The sequence below is a fragment of the Hyla sarda genome, chromosome 6, assembly GCF_029499605.1.
Source record: "Hyla sarda isolate aHylSar1 chromosome 6, aHylSar1.hap1, whole genome shotgun sequence".
Taxonomy (NCBI): domain Eukaryota; kingdom Metazoa; phylum Chordata; class Amphibia; order Anura; family Hylidae; genus Hyla; species Hyla sarda.
In genome coordinates this window covers 69,002,090-69,029,671 of record NC_079194.1, presented here as the reverse complement: position 1 = coordinate 69,029,671, position 27,582 = coordinate 69,002,090, and the positions used below count along the sequence as shown (strand labels likewise).

Sequence of the window (27,582 nt, the reverse complement as noted above, 5' to 3'; positions counted from 1 at the left end):
CGGACCCCTATGTACGGACCTCTATGTATGGACCGCTATGTATGGACCGCTATGTATGGACCTCTATGTATGGACCGCTATGTATGGACCCCTATGTATGGACCCCTATGTATGGACCTCTATGTACGGACCTCTATGTACGGACCTCTATGTACGGACCTCTATGTACGGATCACTATGTACGGACCTCCATGTATGGACCTCCATGTATGGACCTCCATGTATGGACCTCTATGTATGGACCGCTATGTATGGACCTCCATGTATGGACCTCCATGTATGGACCTCCATGTATGGACCTCCATGTATGGACCGCTATGTATGGACCTCCATGTATGGACCTCTATGTATGGACCTCTATGTATGGACCGCTATGTATGGACCGCTATGTATGGACCCCTATGTATGGACCTCTATGTATGGACCTCTATGTATGGACCTCTATGTATGGACCTCTATGTATGGACCTCTATGTATGGACCTCTATGTATGGACCTCTATGTATGGACCTCTATGTATGGACCTCCATGTATGAACCTCCATGTATGGGCCGCTATGTATGGACCTCCATGTATGGGCCGCTATGTATGGACCTCCATGTATGGGCCGCTATGTATGGACCTCTGATGAGTCATCCTGGATAAGCATTTTTTTTCTTTCAGAAATAGCAAGTCGAGGGTCTGCCTTTGGCTTTCCAAGCATGCAGGGGGCTCCGTATTGTGTTAATGAGATTCGAAAAATCACATTATTTTGCTGGTACTGTAATCTGCTGCAGATTTTCAGTGTGAATTTTCGTACAAAAAATCTGCAGCAAATCAGACTCACCTGTCTACCTGCTCTTTACTCATTGAAGCAAAGGTGAAACACTCTGTCACACCATTAATAGCCAGCAGGAGAACATAGAGACAGTAGACACGTAGGAGAACAGGACCTGAAAAATACAATATGAGATCAGACAATGTAAAACATGTGGATTGGGGATAAAGAGGAGTGGGATGAACAAGTATGAATGGAACTGGAAGCTTGAAAATAACACCTGTTCGACTTATAAAAGCATAAATGCATTGACTACCAGCACATTAGTGCTTAGGATTTTACTAAAGAGCGTAGCAACCAGTAGGACCCTGCCAATGACAATTTTTGTCCACCTTTATTTTGCATGGGGCTGATGTGTATGTGCGTAAAATGTATTAAATGGTCACAGGGTATTTGATACATTTTATCCAGGTACATATTTCCTGAAATTTCACTTCTGTGCACCATTTTCTATTTCATATTCTTGTTGCCATATTTTGTACTTTTTTTTTCCCATTGTGCAAAAATTTGCATGTTATTTGTAAATTCCCCCCACAATCTATACAAAAAGTTCCCCAATTTATAGACTGTACATTGATCATTTTATAGTACACTGCACTGTTTATCCAATATACTGATATACTCCAGAAAAGCAAGTTTAGTGGCTTCAGAACTGAAATCTCTACAACTTCACTAATTGTACTACAGAAGTTAAGCTGTTAACAGTGTTTCTGTCTAAAATAGTTTATCTGTTTCCTATAACAACCAGCAGAATTGTGAGTGCAGCTCTGGAGAGTAATATAAGCTGAAACTGAGATTAAAATGGCCAGTGGAACTATATTTTTTTTAATACATTTTTCTTAGTAAACTTACCAGAGCCGCCACTAAGCAGAGATCCCCCATAAATATCCAATGCCAGCTGTGAATACGCATAACCAAAGGCAAGGATAACCAGACCGATTAATGTCACCAGCTTCAGGAGCGACTCCAAAACTTCAGATGCCGCAGATATCTCCTCCTTTATGAAATATAGAAAAGATAAGCCAAGACTAGTTTGCCTGTTTATTGTGCAGCGTCCCCCATTTTCAGTATTACTCTAGAAGTGTAGCTTTTATTACTTACCGTCCTTTGGCTCTTGCCGTTTTTTCCTCTCTCCAGCACTTTGGAGAAATAGACATAGAAGCTTTCCTCAATAGGCAAGAAGATGAAGCGTGCCACCAGAGATCCTAAGTTATTCACAATATCATACACACCTGGGAAGAGCAGAAAAAGTTTAAATAAAGTGTCCAGAATATCTAGATAATAAAAATATACACTTATGTAGCACCTGCATACAGAATCCCTAAAAGAACTAGTATTCCATTCCACTGAATTAGGCCACTAAAACCACAGCTACTTCAGTGGTAACATCAAAACACACCTCTCCTTGTATTACATTCTCTTCTCTTTAATCACCAGCCCCCCCCCCCCCCCCCCCGTCCAAAATCTCACCCGCCCTCACAGAAGCCTTCTCTCCATTATATAGACACAGCCCCATATATTCCTCATACCTTCCCAACCACACATTCATTGTCTCCCACTCACACACCACCTCCTCATCTCACCCTTTCACTTATGGAGTCCCTCAAGACTTTGTCCTCAGGCCCCTACACTTTTCCATTACCACTTTCTGCCCGCAGCTTTAAATACCATCTGTATGGTGACCACACTCAAATCTACCTCTCTGGTCTGGATGTCGCCTCTCCAGGATCCCAGAGTATCTATAGGTTATATCTTCCTTCTGCTAAGTTTCCACTTGTTTTTTTGTGTGTGTGTTTTCCCCAAAAAAAACGCCAAAATGGCCCCCATGGCGTTTTTTCATTGCTGCGGCCAGATGTTAGCTATAAATCAATGAGAAATCGCAAAATTCTTTTTTCACTTTGCGTTTTTCAGTTTGGCATTTCTTTTTAAATCCTTTTACGCATTTTTTTCACTCTTTTTTGGCGGTTTTGCAAAGTCACAGCATGTTGAGCCTACGGCGTTTTTTCCCCCTGAAATCATGGTGTTTTTCTCTGCTCTGTACTCCGGCCGGCCAGTCACTCATTAATATTTCCCACTGAGAGCTGTAAATGGCTGCCACCAACCGACCAATCCCCACTCTGGCCGGAAAATATGAATGAGTGATGTCCTATTCACATCACTGGCTGGAGTACAGAGCAGAGAAGCGAGCACTGTATAGAGCCGCTCCACATCTCTGCTATATTACGGACGATCGCATTGGGTGTCAGTAGTGACACCCGGGGCAATCTGTCTATTAGTATAGGAACTATTACTTCCATCATGTAACAGTGTGTTCCATGCTGGGAGTTGTAGTACTAATACCTAAAAAAAAAGTGAAAAACACACACACACACACACACACACACACACTACATTTTTATTATTGTCGGCTACATTTTTTGTACCCTGCCTGCCCACATAAATTGATCCCTGTTTAATTAAAAATTAATAAAAATTTTGTTAGAAAAAAGAAACATTTTGTTAAATACTTTTTTTTCCATCACTACTGCATCCTTTTTTTTTTGGTACCGAACAAAACTTGAAAAAACATCAAAACATCAAAGGGGCCAAAAATGCAATTTCCACTCAATTGGCAAAAAACGCCAGAAAGAACACAGGAAAAAAAACACAAAACACAGGAAAATGCGGCGGCGTTTTATTTTCTGGCGGTTTTTTGGGCCACTCCTCCTGCTTACTAAAACTCTATATGGAGATAACAGAACTCATCATCTTTCCCCCATCTCGCTCCACCTTCCCACCTGATATAACAATCACAGTTAATGGCTCAACTCCCACATGTCCGCTGCCACAGGTCACCTTCGACTCTGCCCTGTCCTCTTAACCAGAATTATCAAAGTATATCAGATGGTCTATTAAATTGTCCTAGAAACTTGGCTTACAATTCTGGTGCATTTTCTGGCACATGGTGTTGCATGCTAAATGGTACCTGTCATTTAGAAAAAAAAAACATTTTATTTGTCATAAGAGTTCAGACCGTGACTGCTCGAGAATGAGGTTCATTCACGTCATCGCTTGGGGTCTAAACTCTCCGATAGTGATGTCGCGAACATAAAAATTTCCGTTCGCGAACGGCGAACGCGGATTTCCGCAAATGTTCGCGAACCGCCATAGGCTTCAATAGACAGGCGAATTTTAAAACCCACAGGGACTCTTTGTGGCCACAATAGTGATGGAAAAGTAGTTTCAAGGGGACTAACACCTGGACTGTGGCATGCCGGAGGGGGATCCATGGCAAAACTCCCATGGAAAATTACATAGTTGACGCAGAGTCTAGTTTTAATCCATAAAGGGCATAAATCACCTAACATTCCTAAATTGTTTGGAATAACGTGCTTAACCCTTTAAGGACCAGGCCAATTTTCTCTGTAGGACCAGAGCGTTTTTTGCACATCTGACCACTTTCACTTTAAGGATTAATAACTCTGGGATGCTTTTACCTTTCATTCTGATTCCGACATTGTTTTTTCGTGACATATTCTTCTTTATGTTAGTGGTAAAATGTTGTCGATACTTGCATCATTTCTTGGTGAAAAATTCCAAAATTTGATGAAAAAATTGAACATTTAGCATTTTTCTAACTTTGAAGCTCTCTGCTTGTAAGGAAAATAGACATTGCAAATAAATTATATATTGATTCACGTATACAATATGTGTACTTTATGTTTGCATCATAAAGTTGACATGTTTTTACTTTTGGAAGACATCAGAGGGCTTCAAAGTTCAGCAGCAATTTTCAAATTTTTCACAAAATTTTCAAAATCGGAATTTTTCATGGACCAGTTCAGGTTTGAAGTGGATTTGAAGGGCCTTTCTATTAGAAATACCCCACAAATGACCCCATCATGAAAACTGCACCCCCTCAAAGTATTCAAAATGACATTCAGTAAGTGTGTTAACCCTTTAGGTGTTTCACAGGAATAACAGCAAAATTAAGGAGAAAATTCAAAATCTTCATTTTCTACACTCGCATGTTCTTGTAGACCCAGTTTTTGAATTTTTACAAGAGGTAAAAGGAGACAAATCCTCTCAAAATTTGTAACCCAATTTCTCTCGAGTAAGGAAATACCTCATATGTGTATGTCAAGTGTTCGGCAGGCGCAGTAGAGGGCTCAGAAAGGAAGGAGCGACAATGGGATTTTGGAGAGTGAGTTTTTCTGAAATGGTTTTTGGGGGGCATGTCACATTTAGGAAGCCGCTATGGTGGCAGAACAGCAGAAAACCCCCCACATGGCATACCATTTTGGAAACTACACCCCTCAAGGCACGTAACAAGGGGTCCAGTGAGCCTTAACACCCCACAGGTGTTTGATGACTTTTCGTTTAAGTCGGATGTGTAAATGAAAAAAAAAATTTTTCACTAAAGTGCAGTTTTTTCCCCCAAATTTACCAATTTTATAAAGGGTAATGGGAGAAAATGCCCCTAAAATTTGTAACCCCATCTCTTCTGAGTATGGAAATACCCCATGTTACGACGTAAAATGCTCTGCGGGCAAACCACGATGCTCAGAAGAGAAGGAGTCACATTTGGCTATTTGAAAGCAAATTTTGCTGAAATGGTTTTTGGGGGGCATGTCGCATTTAGGAAGTCCCTATGGTGCCAGAACAGCAAAAAAAACACATGGCATACTATTTTGGAAACTACACTCCTCAAGGAACGTAACAATGGGTACATGAAGCCTTAATACCTCACAGGTATTTCACGACTTTTTAAGTTGGATGTGTAAATGAAAAAAAAAAAATTTCACTAAAATGCTGTTTTCCCCCCAAATTTTACATTTTTACAAGGGGTAATAGGAGAAAATTACCCCCAAAATTTGTAACCCCATTTCTTCTGAGTATGGAAATACCCCATGTGTGGACGTCAAGTGCTCTGCTGGCAAACTACAATGCTCAGAAGAGGAAGAGTGCCATTGAGCTTTTGGAAAGGGAATTTGTTTGGAATGGAAGTCAGGGGCCATGTGCGTTTACAAAGCCCCCCGGACAGTGGACCCCCCACATGTGAACCCATTTTGGAAACTACACCCCTCACAGAATTTAATAAGGGGTGGAGTGAGTATTTACACTCCACTGGCGTTTGACAGATCTTTGGAACAGTGGGCTGAGCAAATGAAAAATTAAATTTTTCATTTTCACGGACCACTGTTCCAAAAATCTGTCAGACACCTGTGGGGCATAAATGCTCACTGTACCCCTTATTACATTACGTGAGGGGGGTAGTTTCCAAAATGGGATCACATGTGGGAGGGGTCCATTGTTCTGGCACTATGGGGGCTTTGCAAACACACGTGGCCTTCAATTCCGGACAAATTTTCTCTTCAAAATCCCAATGGCGCTCCTTCTCTTCTGAGCATTGTAGTTCGCCCGCAGATCACTTTACATCCCCATATGGGGTATTTATATACTCGAGAGAAATGTGGTTACACATTTTGGGGGGCTTTTTTTCCTATTTTCCCTTGTGAAAATGAAAAATTTAGGGTAACACCAGCATTTTAGTGAAAACATTTTTTTATTTTATTTTCCCATCCAAGTGGGGTGTTAAAGTTCACTATACCCCTTGTTATTTTCCATGAGCCACCCCTGTGCAAATCACCAATTTAGGCCTCAAATGTACATGGTGCGCTCTCACTCCTGAACCTTGTTGTGCGTCCGCAGAGCATTTTACGCCCACATATGGAGTATTTCCGTACTCAGGAGAAATTGCGTTACAAATTTTGGGAGTCTTTTTTTCCTTTTACCTTTGGTGAAAATAAAAAGTAAAGGTCAACACCAGCATGTTAGTGTAAAATTTATTTATTTTTTACAGTAACAGGCTGGTGTAGACCCAAACTTTTACTTTTCATAAGGGGTAAAAGGAGAAAAAGCCCCCCAAAATTTGTAGTGCAATTTATCCCGAGTACGGCGATACCCCATATGTGGCACTAAACTGTTTCCTTGAAATACGACAGGGCTCCGAAGTGAGAGAACGCCATGCGCATTTGAGGGCTAAATTAGGGATTGCATAGGGGTGGACATAGGGGTATTGTACGCCAGTGATTCCCAAACAGGGTGCCTCCAGCTGTTGCTAAACTCCCAGCATGCCTGGACAGTCAGTGGCTGTCCGAAAATGCTGGGCGTTGTTGTTTTGCAACAGCTGGCGGCTCCATTTTGGAAACACTGCTGTGCAATACGTTTTTCATTTTTATTGGGGGGGACAGTGTAAGGGGGTGTATATGTAGTGTTTTACCCTTTATTATGTGTTAGTGTAGTGTAGTGTTTTTAGGGTACATTCGCACTGGCGGAGGTTTACAGTGAGCTTACCGCTAGGAGTATGCGATGCGGCGAAAAATTTGCCGCAGCTCATATTTGAAGCCGGAAACTTACTGTAAACCTGTCCGTGTGATTGTACCCTGTACATTCACATTGGAGGGGGGGGGCAAAACTCCAGCTGTTGCAAAACTACAACTCCCAGCATGTACTGATCACCGAAGTGCATGCTGGGAGATGTAGTTATGCAACAGCTGGAGGTACGCAACTACAACTCCCAGCATGGCAAGACAGCTGTTTGCTGTTTGGGCATGCTGGGATTTGCAGTTTTGCAACATCTGGAGGGCTACAGTTTAGAAACCACTGCACAGTGATCTCCAAACTGTGACCCTCCAGCTGTTGCAAAGCTGCAAATCCCAGCATGCCCAGACAGCAAACTGCTATGTGGGCATTCTGGGAGTTGTAGTTTTGCAAGATCTAGAGGGCCACAGTGCACTGCACAGTGATATCCAAACTGTAGCCCTCCAGCTGTTGCAAAACTACAAATCCCAGCATGACAGGTGTCTGGGCATGCTGGGAGTTGTAGTTTTGCAACATCTGGAGGGACACAGTGTAGAGACCACTGTATAGTGGTCTCGGGCTGTAGCCCCCTAGATGTTGCTAGGCAACTTACTGGCTTCCGTCGGATCCAGGGATCCAGCTGCACGACATCGCCACCTACCGATCGTCGCCCGCAGGGTAAGTGGACTTCGGCGCCGGTCCTCTGTCGTTTCCCCGTTCTGCCCAGCCTATTGTGGGTGGGCAGAACGGGGAAAACGAAAGTTAACCCCCCACCCCTGATCTGCTATTGGATGCCGCTTCTAGACGCCCAATAGCAGGGATAGGAGGGGTGGCACCCTTGTCACCTCACTCCTATCCCTTCAGGGGGATCGTGGGTGTCTTAGACAACCGCGATCCCCCTTATATTCCGGGTCACCAGGTCACCATAGACCCGTAATGACCCGGAATTGTGAATTCACTTGCGATTTGCGCCGTTCGCCGACATGGGGGGTCTGATGACCCCCTTGGGCATTTGCACGGGGTGCCTGCTGATCGTACAGGTAGGCCCTTGGTCCTTAACAGGTTAAGGTGTGTTAAGTAGTACTATTCCTATCAGTTTAATCCCTGTTACGTACGCTATCAGGGGACGTGTATATGGCATTGATTTTAGGAACCGGGAGATGGAAAAAGACGCTTGGTCGGTCCTCCTACTTCAAATTTGGGGCACTGCGTGTGCAATCTAATGTGGTGTGTTAAGTAGTTCTATTCTTATCAGTTTAATCCCTGTTACGTCTCCTATCAGGTGACGTGTATATGGCATTGATTTTAGGAACAGGGAGATGTAAAAAGATGCTTGGTCAGTCCTCCAACTTCATATTTGGGGAACTGCGCGTGCAATCTAATGTGCAACCACATGACTTGCACTGGTGCGACACTGAGCCCTGCAGGCCCCAAAACTCCCAAGTATTTTGTTAACTGTCTGATTTTATTTCACAGCCAAAAAAGGTAATTTTTTCTTCAAATGTACACTACTGTTACACCATATATGAGTAGCACTGGTGTAACACTGTGCCCTTGCAGGCCCTGAAACGCACTTGTGCGATGGAAAGTGACTGATATTATTTCACAGTCAAAAAGTGGGTTTTTTTTGTTTTTTTTTATGTACACTACTGTTACACCATATATGAGTAGCACTGAGGACTGAGCGATTTCACGTTTTTGCATATATGAGTAGCACTTAAGGATTGAGCGATTTCACGTTTTTGCATATATGAGTAGCACTTAAGGATTGAGCGATTTCACGTTTTTGCATTTTCGTTTTTTCCTCCTTGCCTTTAAAAAATCATAACCCTTTCAATTTTGCACATAAAAATATGTATTATGGCTTATTTTGTGCGCCACCAATTCTACTTTGCAGTGACATTAGTCATTTTACCGAAAAATCCACGGCGAAACGGAAAAAAAATTCATTGTGCGACAAACTTGAAGAAAAAATGCCATTTAGCAAATTTTGGGGGCTTCCGTTTCTACGCAGTACATTTTTCGGTAAAAATAACACCTTATCTTTATTCTGTAGGTCCATAAGGTTAAAATGATACCCTACTTATATAGATTAGATTTTGTATTACTTCAGAAAAAAATCATAAATACATGCAGGAAAATGTATACGTTTAAAATTGTCATTTTCTGAGCCCTATAACTTTTTTATTTTTCTGTGTTCAGGGCGCTATGAGGGCTAATTTTTTTTGTGCTGTGATCTGAAGTTTTTAGCGGTATCATTTTTGTTCTGATCAGACTTTTTGATCACTTTTTATTCACTTTTTTGTGGTATAAAAAAATGATCAAAAATGCGCTATTTTGGACTTTGGAATTTTTTTGCGCGTACACCATTGAACGTGTGGTTTTAAAAGCGGTATATTTTTATAATTCGGACATTTCCACACGCGGTGATACCACATATGTTTATTTTTTTTTACACTGTTTTATTTTGTTACTAGGAAATGCCGGGTGATTTAAACTTTTAATTCAGAAGGGAATACCTGAAAGGGTTAACTTTTTTTACACTTTTTTTTTTTTTGCGAGCTCATAGCTCCAATAGGGATCTATGAGCTTGCAATGGCTGATTGCATACACAGATTGTTGCCTTGCCGTTGCATGGCAACAAGATGTGTAATCGGCGGTTGATTGCTCCAGTCTGTAACTCAGGCATGGAGCAATCAATCAGAGCCAGGACGCCGACAGAAGAAGGTAGGGACCTTCTTCTCTCCGGGTAGCTGATCGGGGCATAGCAATTTTATCGCGATGACCCTGATCAGCCCGAGTGAGCAGCCGGGAAGCATTTACTTTCACTTTCGATGCGGCGCTCAGCTTTGAGCGCTGCATCGGAAGGGTTAATAGCGCGTGGCCGAACGATCGCGGCCGCGCGCTATTAGCCGCGGGTCCCAGCTGTGAATAGGCGCCGGGACCATCCCGCTATGACGCTATAGACAGGGACCGGACTTAGAACGTACTCATACGTCCTAAGTCCTTAAAGGGGTACTCCGGTGAAAACCTTTTTTCTTTTAAATCAACTGGTGGCAGAAAGTTAAACATATTTGTAAATTACTTCTATTAAAAAATCTTAATCCTTCCAGTACTTATTAGTTGCTGAATGCTACAGAGGAAATTCCTTTCTTTTTGGAACACTGATGACATCACGAGCACAGTGCTCTCTGCTGATGTCTCTGTCCATTTTAGCAACCATGCATAGCAAATGTATGCTAAGGGCAGCATGGTGGCTCAGTGGTTAGCACTGCTGCCTTGCAGTGCTGGGGACTTGGGTTCAAATCCCACTAAGGACAATAATAAATAAAGCGTTATTATTATTATTATTATTATTATTATAATAACGTCAGCAGAGAGAACTGTGTTCGTGATGTCATCAGAAAGCATTCCAAAAAGAAAAGAATTTCCTCTGTAGTATTCAGCAGCTAATAAGTACAGGAAGGATTAAGATTTTTTAATAGAAGTAATTTACAAATATGTTTAACTTTCTGCCACCAGTTGATATAAAAGAAAAAAGGTTTTCACCAGAGTACCCCTTTAAGGAGTTAACACTGTGCCCTTGCAGGCCCTGAAATGCACTTGTGTGATGGAAACTGCTTTTATTTCAAAGTAAAAAAAGTTTTTTTGTTTTTTTTAAATGTACACTACTGTAACACCATATATGAGTAGCACTGGTGTAACACTGTGCCCTTGCAGGCCCTGGAATGCACTTGTGTGATGGAAACTAACTGATATTATTTCACTGCTGAATGGCTGTAATGTGTCTGCTGATTGTGACACACAGGGTCAAAGTTTCTTGCAATGATGACGAATAGGGGGTGGATCGAACATCGCATATGTTCGCACGGCACGGTGAAAGCGAACAAGCTATGTTCGCAGGGAACCGTTCGCCGGCGAACAATTCGCGACATCTCTACTCTCCGACTGATAAAAACCTAAAGTTTTTCATTTTTTTTCCCCACAGGTACACTTTAAGCTACTCCTTTTAAACCGAATTCTGGCACATTTGCAAAGGTAAATCTGCTGTAATGCGCTTGCTTCAAATCCCTTTAGGCCATGTTCACGAGGTGGAAATCTTGTGGAAAGTCAGCACGGCATGTTCTGCCGGCACTAGGACAGCCCAGAAATCTCTGCATCTACATAGCTGGCAATACATTCTAAGGGTACATTCACACGAGCGGATTTTGCTGCGGATCCGCTGGTGAAGGCCCGCTCTATGCTGTCTTTACATATGCCTGCTCCTAGCGGCAATACGCCGCGATGAGCAGACACCCTGCAGCGATGTGCGCAGCATACTCGCACATTGCGGCCACTCTCCCTGCTCTGAGCTAGGCAGAGAGCTCCCGCGATGTGCGAGTATACTGCGACTTGCACATCGTAGTGTGTCTGCTCGTAGCGGCGTATTGCCGCTACGAGCAGGCACATGTAAAGACAGCATAGAGAGGGCCTTCACCAGCCGATCCGCTTCACCAGTGAAAATCTGCTCGTGTGAACGTACCCTTAAGCAGATTATGCTGAAAGAATTGACCGGTCGATTCTTTCAGCAGAGACTGGAATTGGAATTTCTGTGGCAGAAACATCTGCGGCTGAAATTCCACCATGTGCACAGTGCACCAGAATCCCATTGAAAACAATGCACTGAAATTTACGAGCAGAATTTCACTCAGAAAGCCAGATCCGAGCCAGATCGCACTCAGAAATTCTATTGTGTGAACATGGTCTTAAAGGAAAAAAGCTGAGGTTTTGGCTGCAGGGCTTGCAAGGGTGAAGCATGAGACAGAGTTTCTCTCTTTGGTGTTCTCTGAAACCAGTGACATGTAGCCCTTAAAGAGTACCTGTCATTAGAAAAATCTTTGAACATGTCCTATCGACATGTCAAAAGTTTTGATTTGCGGGATCTAAGTGTTCAGACCAATCAGGAAAACAAGCTGGGAGAAGTCTGCACTGCTGCACGCTCTTCTCCCTAACTCCCGCCCACCCCCACCCCACCTATGTCACATGATCAAAATACACTCATAAACTTACATGGCAAGTTTGGCTCGATAAGGTGACCGGAGAGAATACGCTGAGCGCAAAGCTCGTTCTCTTGGTCGGCGGAGGTCTGAACACTCAGACCTCCACCGATCAAAAAACTTTTGACATGTTGCTAGGACATGTCAAAAGTTTTTCCTAATAATAGCGGCCATTTAAACCTCTGCACTTGGGCATAACATAGAATAGGGTGTACGTTTTTTTGTAAAAGAGATGCTCCTCCCCTCAGTAATGCGGCTGTTGCAGTATCTGTCTTTTACATAAAGTAGGACGCACAGGGAGGTACAGGCACCCAGCATTCATGAGAGAGACACCAAGGTCAGACTTATTTACACACACCTCTATAACATAGGCACAAGGAAAGGTAAGAATAAAGGGGGAGATTTATCAAATCCTGTCCAGAGGAAAAGTTGCTGAGTTGCCCATAGCAACCAATCAGATCCCTACTTTCATTTTTGAAAAGGCCTCTGCAAAATGAAGGATAGGCAGTTGGACCGTAATGGTAGGAGATGTCGGCGCTGGATGAAGGAACCAGGAGGAGTGCAGCATAAAATCAAGGCAGGTTTATTGGATGCAACGCGTTTCGCTGCGCATGCGCAGCTTCATCAGGCATGACAAAGTTGGGTTCACATGGGGTATAAATACCTACATGTGTTAACCCTTTATATTACATAAAATTGTATATATCGAAAGAATAATAATTAAAACATAAACAATACATTAAATACAGGTCTCTTTCCATATCATATAACATACAACAATTGAAACATCAGTACCATATATCAATTGAATCAAAGACACAAAAAAATATATATAAAATATACATCTGCAAAATGAAAGAAGCGATCTGATCGGTCGCTATGGGCGACTCAGTAACTTTTCCTGTGGACAGGTTTTGATAAATCTCCCCCAAACTAACTAAATTTTTTTTATTTTCCCCTGGGATAATTCTTTAACTGTTTGTACTGCTCTTCTCTTAACAGCGAGGAATGCGCAGGAAATGGCGGATTTAAAGGTAGGGCATTTAACACTTACCTTGATCTCCAAACGACAGCACATTCAGAAAGGTCATTACGTAGCGCTCACCTGAAAACCACATTGAAGAGTAACAATCATGAGCTACCTCTTGTTTCCTATAAACAGAAAACCCAGAAACTCTACACCAGTGTTTCCCAACCTCTAGCTATTGCAAAACTACAACTCCCAGCATGCTCAGACAGCCGAAGGCTGTCTGGGCATGCTGGGAGTTGTAGTTTTGCAACAGCTGGGGGCACCTTGGATGGCAAACACTGCTCTACGCATAGGTCCTTCTCAGTAGAGACAACATTTTTGTTGCATTGAGTGTCACATAATGGTATAAATGTCTACAGATCATATAGTATCCTCAAATAGACAAGCAGACATGTCAAACTTGTGACAGTTTTCGGATCTTGATCCTCTAGTCATGTGATGGGAGGGAAGAGGTATACGCACCTTCTGTCAAGATTTGTTTTAGAAATGACTGTTTGAAGAAGCTCCATGCGAGCCAGGCCTGCTTCCAATCCAAAAAGTCCTGTAAAATAGAGAACAGTCATACAGACAGCTTGAGACCAATGTGTCACTTGTTCTGTATGCTAAAGTAAAGGTCTGGTTTTAATATATAAAAAAAATATATATATAAAAATAAATGCCCATATATTAAAACAGTCTTCCTGGAGAGAAAAGTACTGTCACTGTACTGTATATGGATTATCCACCTTGTGATTCTATAGCTATAGGAGAAAGACATATTCAAGGGAAAAATATGATTTTTGTTCTTGATGTCTAAAGGGATCTAAGGGGATGTCTAAAGGGAACCATACACAAGGCTGTTAGCGATCTCTTTCAATCCCTCCATTGGTTGAGCGTTCATGTGTCCTAAATGGAGTGCAGTGATAAGCTGCTGCCAAACTCCTCTGGGGAAGCTTATCTATTCGACAGCAAAAGGATCAGGCAGTTGAAATGTAACATGCCCAATCCTTCTTTCATCATGTGTGGGAGAAGAGTCGGGAGGTCACCGCATACATTAGATGGTCAACTGATCCCGCCGATAGATGTCTAATGTATATCACACAATTTACACATACCTGTCAGATTTTGTTAAGAGGGACCCATCATTCATTGAAGAAACTACCTTTAAGGCAGGGGCGGACATATCGCCTGTGCAGCCGATTCAGCTGCACAGGGGCCCAGCGTGTGAGGGGGCCCGCCGCTCTTCGCTGCGCCACCACTGCTCACTGTTCTAAAGTGAATAATAGCACAGCGGGCACTTTAGACACTGAGTCTGAAGCTGGTCGACCCGGGTCTGATGAGTGACGTCGCGCAAGTGACGTCCCTACGCAGACTCGGGCAGGAGGACGTCAGTGATGTCACTTGTCAGGCTGCCGTCAGAGAAGTGCTGCGCAGGCCAGGTAAGTGTGTATGTGTGTGTCTCTGTGTGTGTGTGTCTGTGTGTTGGGGGAGGGGCTATGCTACCTAATGTGGGGAATCTATGCTACCTAATGTGGGGAAACTATGCTACCTATTGTGGGGAAACTATGCTACCTATTGTGGGGAAACTATGCTACCTATTATGGGGAAACTATGCTACCTAATCTATGGAAACTATGCTACCTAATGTGGGGAAACTATGCTACCTAATGTGGGGGGACTGCTGCCTAATGTGGGGGAACTATGCTAGCTAATGTGGGGAAACTATGCTACCTAATGTAGGGAAACTGCTACCTAATGTGGGGAAACTATGCTACTAAATGTGGGGGAACTGCTGCCTAATGTGGGGAAACTATGCTACCTAATGTGGGGAAACTGTGCTACCTAATGTGGGGAAACTATGCTACCTAATGTAGGGAAACTGCTACCTAATGTGGGGAAACTATGCTACTAAATGTGGGGGAACTGCTGCCTAATGTGGGGAGACTGTGCTACCTAATGTGGGGGAACTGCTGCCTACCTAATGCTGCAGATTAATGTGAGTTGCAGTGCCATTTTATGGCATAGTGCTTTTTTTTTGGGGGGGGGGGGGGGGTTAAAAGCTTATTCTCACGTATGGGATGTGGAATGTCATTGAATTTGATGCAGATCAAGTTGCAGAAATCAAAAAATTAAATCTGTGCCAGATTCTTATGTTAGTCAAGGCTCATTTCAATGAAGCCATTGATGTTTCAATTACTACAGGTTATAATGCCTATATGTATGATGCTGTACCTTTACTATATTTTTCCATGTAAATGCAGCAGAGGCAAGAAAGGAAGGAGGAGAGAGCGCCCAGAATTAGGTGACTGGTTGAACACCTGACAGCTCTCGTTCTGAAATCCACACCTTGGTCCCGCCCCTGAGTAAATCAGTCATTTACAGATTTTAAACTGGTAAGAATTAATAGTAGAAAATCAATAATGGTAAATTATGAAAATGACAACTATATGCGATAGTATTCACTGTATAAAATTTGCTACCTGAGACGCAGAGTATCGGGGGAAGAATTCCATCATACTGTGTACTGGAAAAGATTTTTTCTCTGCCTCCCGAGTGCCAAGAAACTTTGCAAAGTAGAGAATGTAACACAGAGAGAGAAGGCTGGTGTACAGGACCTAGGAGACACATGGACAAAGTTACATAAAATAAAGGGAAACAGAGAGACAAAAAGCACACGTCAAACGTTTTGATCAGTTGGGGTCACCCAACACCTGAGACACCCACCGATCTGTAGACATAGCCGGGGATGTGTGCGGCAGTGTGCTTCACTCCCTGACTCTACGCTCAATCTGTCAATTTGCAGGTGTCGGGCTAAGTAGACTATAATGGAACTAGTCTCCTGCAATGAGCTCAAAGCCAGGAAGTAAAGTGATCTAGAGATCAGTGGGGGTCTCAATACTGAGACCCACGACTGATCAAAACTCATGTCTGCATTGGCTAATAGTCACTAGAGAATTGGCTATTGTCACTCAAGAGAAGGTGGACTAAAATTGGTGTGTTATCTGTGAAATGGAGCTGCATGGTAAGAGTGGGAACCAGGCGGCTGTTTAGCCTCACCATGTTAATGCATGTAAGTTAAAAAAATAAAATGTGTTGCTTTAAGCAAAAATACATCTAAAACTCAACATGACTTTCTTACTTGTGTGCATGAAAAAAGTTGCACTTAGCTCTTACCTGGGTGAATGAAAAGATGAGAAGCCCCCAATGAGGCCAGAGAAGGACCAAAAGGACTGTGACAGAACAGCGGATGATTATGGCCAGACTCTCGGCGATCACCTAAAATAGAAGCCATGAAGATCAATGTACAGGACATGCCCCAAAGCTAGGAAATATACAGACTAAACAAACAGAACATGGAAGGCTATATAAGCAGGCTCTATGGTTGGGGCTTTATAGCTGCAGAGCCAAGCCATGATAATGCCTTTAAGGATAATTTGGTGGTTTTAATACTAGACATAGTTGTACAGTCAATCATTACTGGATGACAATATGAACAATTGACAGAAATTACTTAAGAATTATAATAATTTTCCCCTCTAGCAGTGTAAACTGCCCCTATAGTCTTTTAGGTCAATGCAGTGGAAATCTAAACACAGAGCCCAATGGGATATATATACGGTATAGAGCAGAAATAACACTGATATCTGATGCCAAGCAGAGTAGTCTGTGCTATTATGTCATTTCTAAACCAGCGAAGTTCACCCATGTCCAAAAATCTGCACCAAACGGTGCCAATTTTGAACCAGAATTGTGCAGAATTCCTAAAAAGCTTAAAAAAAGAATAAAAACCTCAAGCTATTGCCTGCATTAGCAGATTTTATTGCACATTTTGAAATTCTGCAACCAAACTCACATGCTGCAGAAACTTGCATGAAAGTTTACATTCCGCCTCGAAAATGTTGGTAAAATCTCATCCAATTGTCTTGTATTGAATCCTGTAGCTGATTTTTCTCATGTAACGTTACGCCCCCCCCCCCCTCATAGACATGAAGGGAGGGGGCGTGACTTGACATCACGAGGGGGCGTGGTGTTACGTCACGTCTCCAGTACCGGAGATTTCCAATTTCCGAGCCTGGAGACACAGCTCCACGCATAATGCGGGTGCTGCGGGGAGATAGCGGGGGGGGGGGGGGGGGTCCCAGATCAGACATCCTTTGGATAGGGGATAAAATGTCTAAAGCCGGAATACCCCTTTAAACAATTTTGTATACATACCTTCAATCGAACAAAGAGATGAGCTTGTGCGAGGACCCAGAATGGTTCTGCTATTAGCTCAATTACTGCAGAAAATCCAAATGCCAGAACTCCAGCTTCATAATGTGGTATGACTGCTGGGTCTGGGACCTCCAATATACTCAGCCATATCCATCCCAATACTAAGGACCAACAGATGCCTAGTGGTACTCTGCAAACACATGAAAACAATATGTACTTTTGTTTAGTAACCTTCTTTAATTATTATAGTGTATATATATATATATATATATATATATACAAAAAAAGAGGATTGCAGCAGCACACATTGGTCAAAAAAATTGAGGCTCTTAGCGCACTTTTTGATCAAAACGTGTCCCCCATCCACCACGGGGAGGTGGCCTCATTTAGGATGGGAACCTAGCACAAATTCTGAGCCTAACACTCAACAATCCTCTTTTTTTGTATACTCTGATGCCATGGCAGTGTGCACCCGTGTATTAGGCTGTTGTGCTGGCTATCTTTCTTTTTTCTTGTATGTACAATTCAGGGGGTAATGGCACCCTCTTTAGCTGTGCACCCCTCCCCCTTTCTCACAGGTGGAGTTTTAAATGGATCCAGCATGTCACCCAGTCAGAGGCTATATGCCCAGCAGAGGTGAGTGGATAGTTGAGTGTTAGGCTCAGAATTTGTGCTAGGTTCCCATCCTAAATGAGGCCACCTCTCCGTGGTGGATGGGGGACACGTTTTGATCAAAAAGTGCGCTAAGAGCCTCAATTTTTTTGACCAATGTGTGCTGCTGCAATCCTCTTTTTTTGTATACTCTGATGCCATGGCAGTGTGCACCTGTGTATTAGGCTGTTGTGCTGGCTTTCTTTTTTCTTGTATATATATATATATATATATATATATATATATAAAAATAATGTTCTATGGGGCTCTTACTGGTGGCAACAGGATGGCCATTTAACCCCTTAAGGACGCAGGACGTAAATGTACGTCCAGGTGAGGTGGTACTTAACGCACCAGGACGTACATTTACGTCCTAAGCATAACCGCGGGCATCGGAGCGATGCCCGTGTCATGCGCGGCTGATCCCGGCTGCTGATCGCAGCCAGGGACCCGCCGGCAATGGCCGACGCCCGCGATCTCGCAGGCCTCCGCCATTAACCCCTCAGGTGCCGGGATCAATACAGATCCCGGCATCTGCGGCAGTTCGCGATTAAAATGAACGATCGGATCGCCCGCAGCGCTGCTGCGGGGATCTGATCATTCATAACGCCGCACGGAGGTCCCCTCTCCTTCCTCCGTGCGGCTACCGGCGTCTCCTGCTCTGGTCTGTGATCGAGCAGACCAGAGCAGGAGATGACCGATAATACTGATCTGTTCTATGTCCTATACATAGAACAGATCAGTATTAGCAATCATGGTATTGCTATGAATAGTCCCCTATGGGGACTATTCAAGTGTAAAAAAAAATGTAAAAGTAAAAGTAAAAAAAAAGTGAAAAATCCCCTCCCCCAATAAAAAAGTAAAACGTCCGTTTTTTCCTATTTTACCTCCAAAAAGCGTAAAAAACATTTTTTATAGACATATTTGGTATCGCCGCGTGCGTAAATGTCCGAACTATTAAAATAAAATGTTAATGATCCCGTACGGTGAACGGCGTGAACGAAAAAAAATTAAAAAAAGTCCAAAATTCCTACTTTTTTAATACATTTTATTTAAAAAAAATTATAAAAAATGTATTAAAAGTTTTTTATATGCAAATGTGGTATCAAAAAAAGTACAGATCATGGCGCAAAAAATGAGCCCCCATACCGCCGCTTATACGGAAAAATAAAAAAGTTATAGGTCATCAAAATAAAGGGATTATAAACGTACTAATTTGGTTAAAAAGTTTGTGATTTTTTTTAAGCGCAACAATAATATAAAAGTATATAATAATGGGTATCATTTTAATCGTATTGACCCTCAGAATAAAGAACACACGTCATTTTTACCATAAATTGTACGGCGTGAAAACAAAACCTTCCAAAATTAGCAAAATTGCGTTTTTTGTTTTAATTTCCCCACAAAAATAGTGTTTTTTGGTTGCGCCATACATTTTATGATATAATGAGTGATGTCATTACAAAGGACAACTGGTCGCGCAAAAAACAAGCCCTCATACTAGTCTGTGGATGAAAATATAAAAGAGTTATGATTTTTAGAAGGCGAGGAGGAAAAAATGAAAACGTAAAAATTAAATTGTCTGAGTCCTTAAGGCCAAAATGGGCTGAGTCCTTAAGGGGTTAATACCCAAGGTCAGCAGATGCCCACTATAAGGCGGGGTTTACCACTATGTTTTTTGACAACATTTAGCATTTTTGTCAGGAAAGCTCCTGACATACATGCTATAGGTCACTATAGGGGTCCAGACAGATGCCAAAAGACAGAAAGTTGTTTTGGTGTCCATCTGGGGACTCTTGGCACGAAGCAAAAGACAAAAAAATAGATCCCCTTCATTATATTAGCGCATAATGTCAACTTTAGAGACAAAAGAGTTACTAAAGGAGGGTGCATGCTTGCTGCTACACTGTAAAACAGTAATAGACACAAGCACCATTATACAGTCTATAATCTGCAGTGTACTGACAGAATGCATGCTTCCACAATCATCTATAATCAATTGATGGATCTGCAGAGCACCCACGGGGAGCAATTTTGGCAATGACATTAAATAGAACAAGTAAGGCAGATACAGTAGTCGGCACTAGCTCTTTCTCATATCACTTGGCATCCACTAGCCCAAACAACTAGTATCGTAGCAAGATACACTCTGTCCCAAACCGAAGGCAAATGGTGCTCTCCTTATGAAACCACAAGAGCTTCTAATGATAACAACGAACACAACACAGGGGCCCTCACGAGACCCTTCTGGTTTGGAGTTATCTTTTATTTTTTGTGTATTAAAACAGTACCAGCGGGATGGTCAACCATATTAAACAGGAGCCATGGTAATAGCTATTTTGCACCACTTTCTCTGCGCTTCTTCTGACCATGCCCTCCTGGGGGCGAGAGGCCAGGTAAATACCTTGTGACCTCTGACATCTCCAGGTGTGGGCGTTCACATCTCCTGATACAGAGAGAACATTAATGAACTCAATGAACAACAGATCCTGTTAACATACCTAACTTACAGGCAATAGGAGAGAGGTTATGAGCCTACAAACTACCCCTACATTATTTATATACAATTAAAGGAACAAGGAAATAGTTAAATAAACACACTCATGTCTAATGTTAAGACCTAGATTTCCCGGCACATCCGTCTTCCCTGCATGTCAGTAGGGACTCAGAATAAACAGTACAGGTTAACAAGCTTAAAGGGGTATTCCAGGAAAAACTTTTTTTTATATATCAACTGGCTCTGGAAAGTTAAATAGATTTGTAAATTACTTCTATTAAAAAAATCTTAATCCTTCCAATAGTTATTAGCTTCTGAAGTTGAGTTGCTGTTTTCTGTCTAACTGCTTTCTGATGACTCACGTCCCGGGAGCTGTCCAGCTCCTATGGGGATATTCTCCCATCATGCAAGGGATATTCTCCCATCATGCACAGCTCCCGGGACGTGACATCATCATTGAGCAGTTAGACAGAAAACTTCAGAAGTTAATAACTATTGGAAGGATTAAGATTTTTTAATGGAAATAATTTACAAATCTGTTTAACTTTCCGGAGCCAGTTGATATATATAAAAAAAGTTTTTGCCAGGAATACCCCTTTAATAATCGCCTTCTGATAAAAGGTTACCCACAAAATGTTCTAGATAAAGCTATGTCCCAAGCTGGTAGACAGTCCTGTTCAGAGTTGTTAAGAGGAAGAAAAAAGAAACACAACAGACCTGTAGGAAATATTTACAGGGAAGCTTCAGGTGATGCAGATGTATTCCGAAGTAACGGATAGCAGGTATATTCTCACTTTTATTTTTCCTTTAAAAAGAAAACGGTCACCTGTTCACCCACACTAAACCCAATACACCGGCTTATAGCACAGGTGAACAGGAGACTGATGCAGGGTCTGACTCATATATGTACCTGCAATCCAGCGGCCGGTCCTACTGAAGATCCTCTTCTTTCTGCACTGAATTGTGCGCTGGAGGCGGGCCCACCGGCTGGATTTGAATATTAATGGGCGCTGGTCACGTGAACGCTCAGTAGGCACAAGCGCTGACGTGACCAGCGAACATGAATATTCAAATCCAACTGGCAGCAATTCAGCGTAGAAAGAAGAGGATCTTCAGAGGGACTGAGCACTGGACTGCAGGTACGAATAGGAGTCAGAAACCCTACATCAGTCTTCTGTTCACCCAAACTATAAAACGGTGTATTGGGTTTAGTGTGTGTGAACTGGGTGACCGTTTTCTTTTAAATACAGCCTAGTGGCCAACCACCAGATAAAAAAAATGTCTATTAGGAACAATTGGTTCTTGCTGCAAAACCAGTAATCCAATAGGTAGGACACTTAGTCCTGTAAACCACAGATCTGGCCCACGTGACCGGTGTAGTTTCTTCTGCACTGATAAGAAGCTTGACATTGGCGGTGAAAAAGTAATGTATAGGGACGTAATGTCGTGTAGATCTTGTCATGTGGTCTATGTCGTGACCTGCACTTGCCGCAGATTCTATATAGGCGGCGCGAACAGAGTGCTGAATGTGAGGTTCCGTGAACATGTAAATTCAGTGAGAACAGGAAAAGGTCCCCTGAGGTTAATAAGGTTTGGAGGAAAAATGGAAAAAATTCCTGCGGTGGCGCTGCCTCGGCGTATCCGTCGAGGCAGCGTCACCGCAGGAATTTTTTCCATTTTTCCTCCAAACCTCTGCATCTCCACCAACTTCGGATAGAAGCCCGGTCCTCCCTGCAGGCTGCAGCCAAGGATACACACCTACACCTCACTACTTAGGGGTTTGACGCGTGCACCTTAGTGAGCACATTTTCACTAAAAGGGCTTTTGGGACATTCAGCCCACAGAATTAGAGGCGCTGTCCTCCTCTTTTGTCTCCTATATTCTCCTGAGGTTAAAGGGGTATTCCAGGCAAAACCTTTTTTTTATATATATCAACTGGCTCTGAAAAGTTAAACAGATTTGTAAATTACTTCTATTAAAAAAATCTTAATCCTTCCAATAGTTATTAGCTTCTGAAGTTTTCTGTCTAACTGCTCAATGATGATGTCACGTCCCGGGAGCTGTGCATGATGGGAGAATATCCCTTGCATGATGGGAGAATATCCCCATAGGAACTGCACAGCTCCCGGGACGTGAGTCATCAGAGAGCAGTTAGACAGAAAACAACAACTCAACTTCAGAAGCTAATAACTTTTGGAAGGATTAAGATTTTTTAATAGAAGTACTTTACAAATCTATTTAACTTTCCGGAGCCAGTTGATATATATATAAAAAAAAAAGTTTTGGCCTGGAATACCCCTTTAATAAGTCATATACAGGAGCAACATGGCGGAGATATTAATGTACTGCAGTTTTGCGGATTAGAATTAGTTAGATGTAGGGACGGCAGAAAGAGACACAAGGCATTATTACAACGGGAGGCTATGTGGATTCTAAAGACAGATGTGCCGGGAAATCTAGGTCTTAACAATTATTTAGACATGAGTGTGTTCATTTAACTATTTCCTCGTTCCTTGAATTGTATGTAAATAATATAGGGGTAGTTTGTAGGCTCTCTTCTATTGCATGTAAGTTAGGTATTTTAATAGGATTTGTTGTTAATTGATTAAAATTTTCTCTCTCTGTATAAGGAGATCTTTATCACTTGGTGAAGTCAGAGGTCACAAAGTCAGGGGTGTGGAAATTTTATAAAAAACTACTTGTCCACGGGACTAAAATGGAGCAAAATCTACTTGTCCCTCATGACGATCCACTTGTCCGGGCCAATTTTCGCTTTTACGCTCTCGTTTTTTCCTCCTCACCCTATAATAGCCATAACTACCTACTATAAGGATACCTTTAAATTTTTCAATAACATTCTCTGAACCAAAAAAAAAATATATATATATCAAGGGAAGTGAAATTGAAATAGTAAAAGATAATTTAGCAGATTTGGTGGTTTTCTTTTCTGCGCCATTTACCTTGTGGTTGAGGTAACATGTTAGTTTTATACTTTAGGCGCCTGATTACAGCGATACCAGATTTGTATCGTTTACATCATGTTTTACTAATTCTGAACTTTTTCTAATTTTTTTAATTACCATTTTTTAACCCCTGTAGCTTTATTTTTTTCCCACATACCAGGCTGTATGAGGGCTCATGTTTTGCGCCATAATCAGTTTTTTGTATCGGTACCATTTTGGTATTGATCTGACTTTTTAATCGCTTTTTAACTTTTTTTTTCTGGGATATTATAAAAATTGCAAATCTGTGGTTTGGTATTTTTTTACGGGATACATAATGTTATATTTTAATAGGTTGTACAATTACGAACTAAGCGATACCAAATATGTTTATTTTTACTATGTTTACATGTTTTTATATAGGAAAAGGGGGTGATTTGAACTTTTAACATGGAAGGGGTTAATGCAGCGGTCTTCAAACTGTGGCCCTCCAGATGTAGCAAAACTACAACTCCCGGCATGCCTGGACTTGTAGTTTTGTAACATCTGGAGGGCCACAGTTTGGAGATCACTGGGTTAATGTGTGTCTTTCAAACTTATATTAAAACTTTTTTTTTTTTTTTACACTTTATTAGACTTATGACGTAGCCAGGATCTATCAATGACAGAGCCGGGACAGGAGGAAGCAGAGGTAAGCCCTCCGGCTACCTCTATAGTGGTCCACCCCACTAGCCCACCAGGGAGCATTCACATCTCCCTTTAGACGCTGCTATCAGCTGTGAAAGCGGCGATCTAAAGGGTTAATAGCCAGCCGCGGCGATCGCTGCATGCTATTAGCGGCGGCCCCTTGCTACTGAAAACAGCCGGGGGCTGCAGAGTATGGAGCAGGCAGGAGTCTGGAGCCCAGTCCATACTCCCCTGTGAACGCCGCATGCAGTCTCCCCATGCAGACGCGCGTCCGCTCCTCCCCTCAGCTCTCCGAAGCTACAGCTGGGGGGAGTGAAGGCAGAGGACGCAGGTCTGCACGGGGAGCAAGAAGCCACGCCCCCTCATCTCCCCCCCCCGCACGTCTGCAGTGCAAGAAGCCACGCCCCCTCATCTCCCCCCCGCACGTCTGCAAAGCAGGGGAGAGAAGACAAATACACAGCTTCTCATCTCCTCTCCTCTGCTCTGCTTCGGAGGACACAGATTTTTACATCCGGGGGCTGCAGAGTATGGAGCGGGCAGGAGTCGGGAGCCCGCTCCATACAGTCTGCAGAGTGCCGCCGCGCTTGTCAGGTCCGGCGCTGTTTGCCCGAAGCCGGGCTAAGGGCCAGACAAATTCACCTGCCGGCACCCGAAACTGCTTGTCCCGGGCGTCGGGCGATAGGAATTCCACATCCCTGCAAAGTATTTATCTGGCCTCTTCCCTCCAGGAGGGCGTGGTCTGAAGAAGCACAGGGAGTGGCACAAAATGGCTATTACCATGGCTCCTGTTTAATCCGGTAGGGAGTCTTGCTTGTACTGTGTTAAAGGGGTATTCCAGGAAAAAACTTTTTTTTTTTATATCAACTGGCTCCAGAAAGTTAAACAGATTTGTAAATTGCTTCTATTAAAAAATATTAATCCTTTCAATAATTATCAGCTGCTGAAGTTGAGTTGTTTTTCTGTCTGGCAAGAGTGCTCTCTGCTGACATCTCTGCTTGTCTCGGGAACTGCACAGAGTAGAAGAGGTTTGCTATGGGGATTTGCTTCTAAACTGGGCGGTTCCCGAGACACGTGTCATCAGAGAAGAAAAGAACAGACAGAAAAGAACAACTCCACTTCAGCAGCTCATAAGTACTGAAAGGATTAAGATTTTTTTTAATAGAAGTAATTTACAAATCTGTTTAACTTTCTGGAGCCAGTTGATATATAAAAAAAGTTTTTTCCTGGATAACCCCTTTAATGCAAAAGAAATAAAAGATAACTCTGCACCAGAAGGATCACGTGAGTGCCCCTGTGTTCTGTTCGTTGTTATCACATTATATAGAACGATTCTCTAATATTATAATTGGGAAGGGATCTAGATCATACCTTACGTCTCTACAAGATTACAAAGGAGCATTGCCATCAGTAATACTCACGCCAACCAGGTGAGGTGAATGGTGTGTCTCCAGCTCTGCTGTGCAGAATGGCTCAAGCATGCTTTACGGAAAGCCTCGCGGGCAAGGAATACTACTGTGGTATAAAGGAGGGTGAGCCTAAAGAGAAAGTAGAGAGAAATAGAATTAAAATCTGTATATTCTGTATACCAGTGTTTCTCAAGCAGTGTGCCTCCAGTTGTTGCAAATCTACAACTCCTGGCTGCCAAGCCATGCTGGGAGTTGTAATTTTGCAACAGCTGGAGGCACACTGGTTTGGAAACACTGCTGTATACGTATGTGCACAGAAATCTAAATCTGGCATTTCGCTGCAAAGCCGCTCACTGTATCCATGAATGAATGACTTATACATTGTATATATAAGACCATGTCATAATGTTGAATTTAAGGACACTTACCGAACGTTTACAATACCGATTATCTCCTTCGACACATAGCGCAGTGTGAAGGCATTTAGGGCAAATGTCAGGATGCGGAAGATGACCTATACAAACAAGAAGATGCAGTGAGTAACGGGACACTGTTTGGTACCGGATGTGTATGGAGTGCTGGTTATAGACCGGGTATAGAACAACTAATAGAATGGAGAATCCTTTTTAATGTCAAATTGTACAGAATAAAAGTCTATAAAGGGGTACTCCGGTGGAAAACACATTTTCTTTAAATCAACTGGTGCCAGAAAGTTAAACAGATTTGTAAATTACTTCTATTAAAAAATCGAAATCCTTCCAGCACTTATCAGCTGCTGTATACTACAGAGGAAGTTCTTTTATTTTTCTATTTCTTTTCAGTCTGACCACAGTGCTCTCTGCTGACACCTCTGTCCATGTCAGGAACTGTCCAGAGCAGGAGAGGCTTACTATGGGGATTTGCTGGACAGCTCCTGACATGGACAGAGGTGTCAGCAGAGGGCACTGTGGTCAGACAGAAAGGAAATTCAAAAAGAAAAGAACTTCCTGTGGAGCATACAGCAGCTGATAAGTACTGAAGGGATTAAGATTTTTTGGCACAAGTTGATTTAAAAAATATATAAAAAATTCCACCTGAGTACCCCTTTAAGTAGCAGCCCAAGATACTCCTGACTCTCATTCTACCAGGCTGGGCAGAATTTAAATTTCTGTGTACACCCCAGTACAGTGCTGAAATTCCATCTTACTGGCATGCAACATTTTCCTGACTGGTTACAGCAGTTTTAATTAGGGAACCTCCAGCTGTTGCAAAACTACAACTTCCAGCATGCCCAGGCAGCCTTTGGCTGTCAATTCTTTCTTTCCTCTCAGAAATGCATTGCCATCTATGGAGATTGGCGCATTTCTGAACAGTCCCTTGCCACGGACGTAATGTCCGGTTGGAAATGTTTTCAGGCCAGAGAGCCCGCAAAAATTATGCAGTGTAAACATATGCTAAGGGTGCGATCATATCTCATTTTGTGCATCCGGCAGCCAGATCTATGCCATACCCCTTTCCATTCAATGGGCCAGATGGAGTCAGCTAGTGACTCCAGTCGATGATTTTCAGTATCCGACTTTTAGCTAGACTGAAAATCGTGGACTGTCGTGGTTTTCAGTCCAGGCCAAAATCCAGATAAGTCAGGAAATAGACATGTCACTAGCATTTGAAAGATCAAATTAAAAAGATCTGGCGGGCTCTAGGGCCGCTCGAAAATGCACCGTCTCATAGACAGCCATGCATTTCCGTGGAATATCCGCAAAAAGAACAGACAAGTCTACTCTTTTTGAGGCTGCTGGAATCGGGATTTCCACCGCAGAAACATCTGCCGCGTAAATTTCAAGATGTGCATGGTGCAGCAGAATCCAGAATTTTTTTTTATATATCAATTGGCTCCAGAAAGTTACACAGATTTGTAAATTGCTTCTATTAAAAAATTGTAATCCTTTCAGCACTTATGAGCTGCTGAAGTTGAGTTGTTCTTTTCTGTCTAAGTGCTCTC

General features: G+C 42.5%; 1 protein-coding gene across 1 annotated transcript in view; it reads right to left on the bottom strand.

The window, feature by feature from the left end:
* RFT1 (RFT1 homolog) overlaps positions 1-27,582 on the bottom strand; it is a 37,482-nt gene that overhangs the window by 7,461 nt on the left and 2,439 nt on the right. The window contains exons 2-11 of the mRNA XM_056524066.1: positions 26,030-26,115; positions 25,614-25,730; positions 17,419-17,608; positions 16,378-16,479; positions 15,684-15,818; positions 13,687-13,765; positions 13,249-13,299; positions 1,918-2,048; positions 1,669-1,813; positions 826-931 (exon numbers count right to left, since the gene is read on the bottom strand). Of these exons, the coding sequence (XP_056380041.1) occupies positions 826-931; positions 1,669-1,813; positions 1,918-2,048; positions 13,249-13,299; positions 13,687-13,765; positions 15,684-15,818; positions 16,378-16,479; positions 17,419-17,608; positions 25,614-25,730; positions 26,030-26,115 (1,142 nt within the window). The remainder of the gene's footprint in view (positions 1-825; positions 932-1,668; positions 1,814-1,917; positions 2,049-13,248; positions 13,300-13,686; positions 13,766-15,683; positions 15,819-16,377; positions 16,480-17,418; positions 17,609-25,613; positions 25,731-26,029; positions 26,116-27,582) is intronic.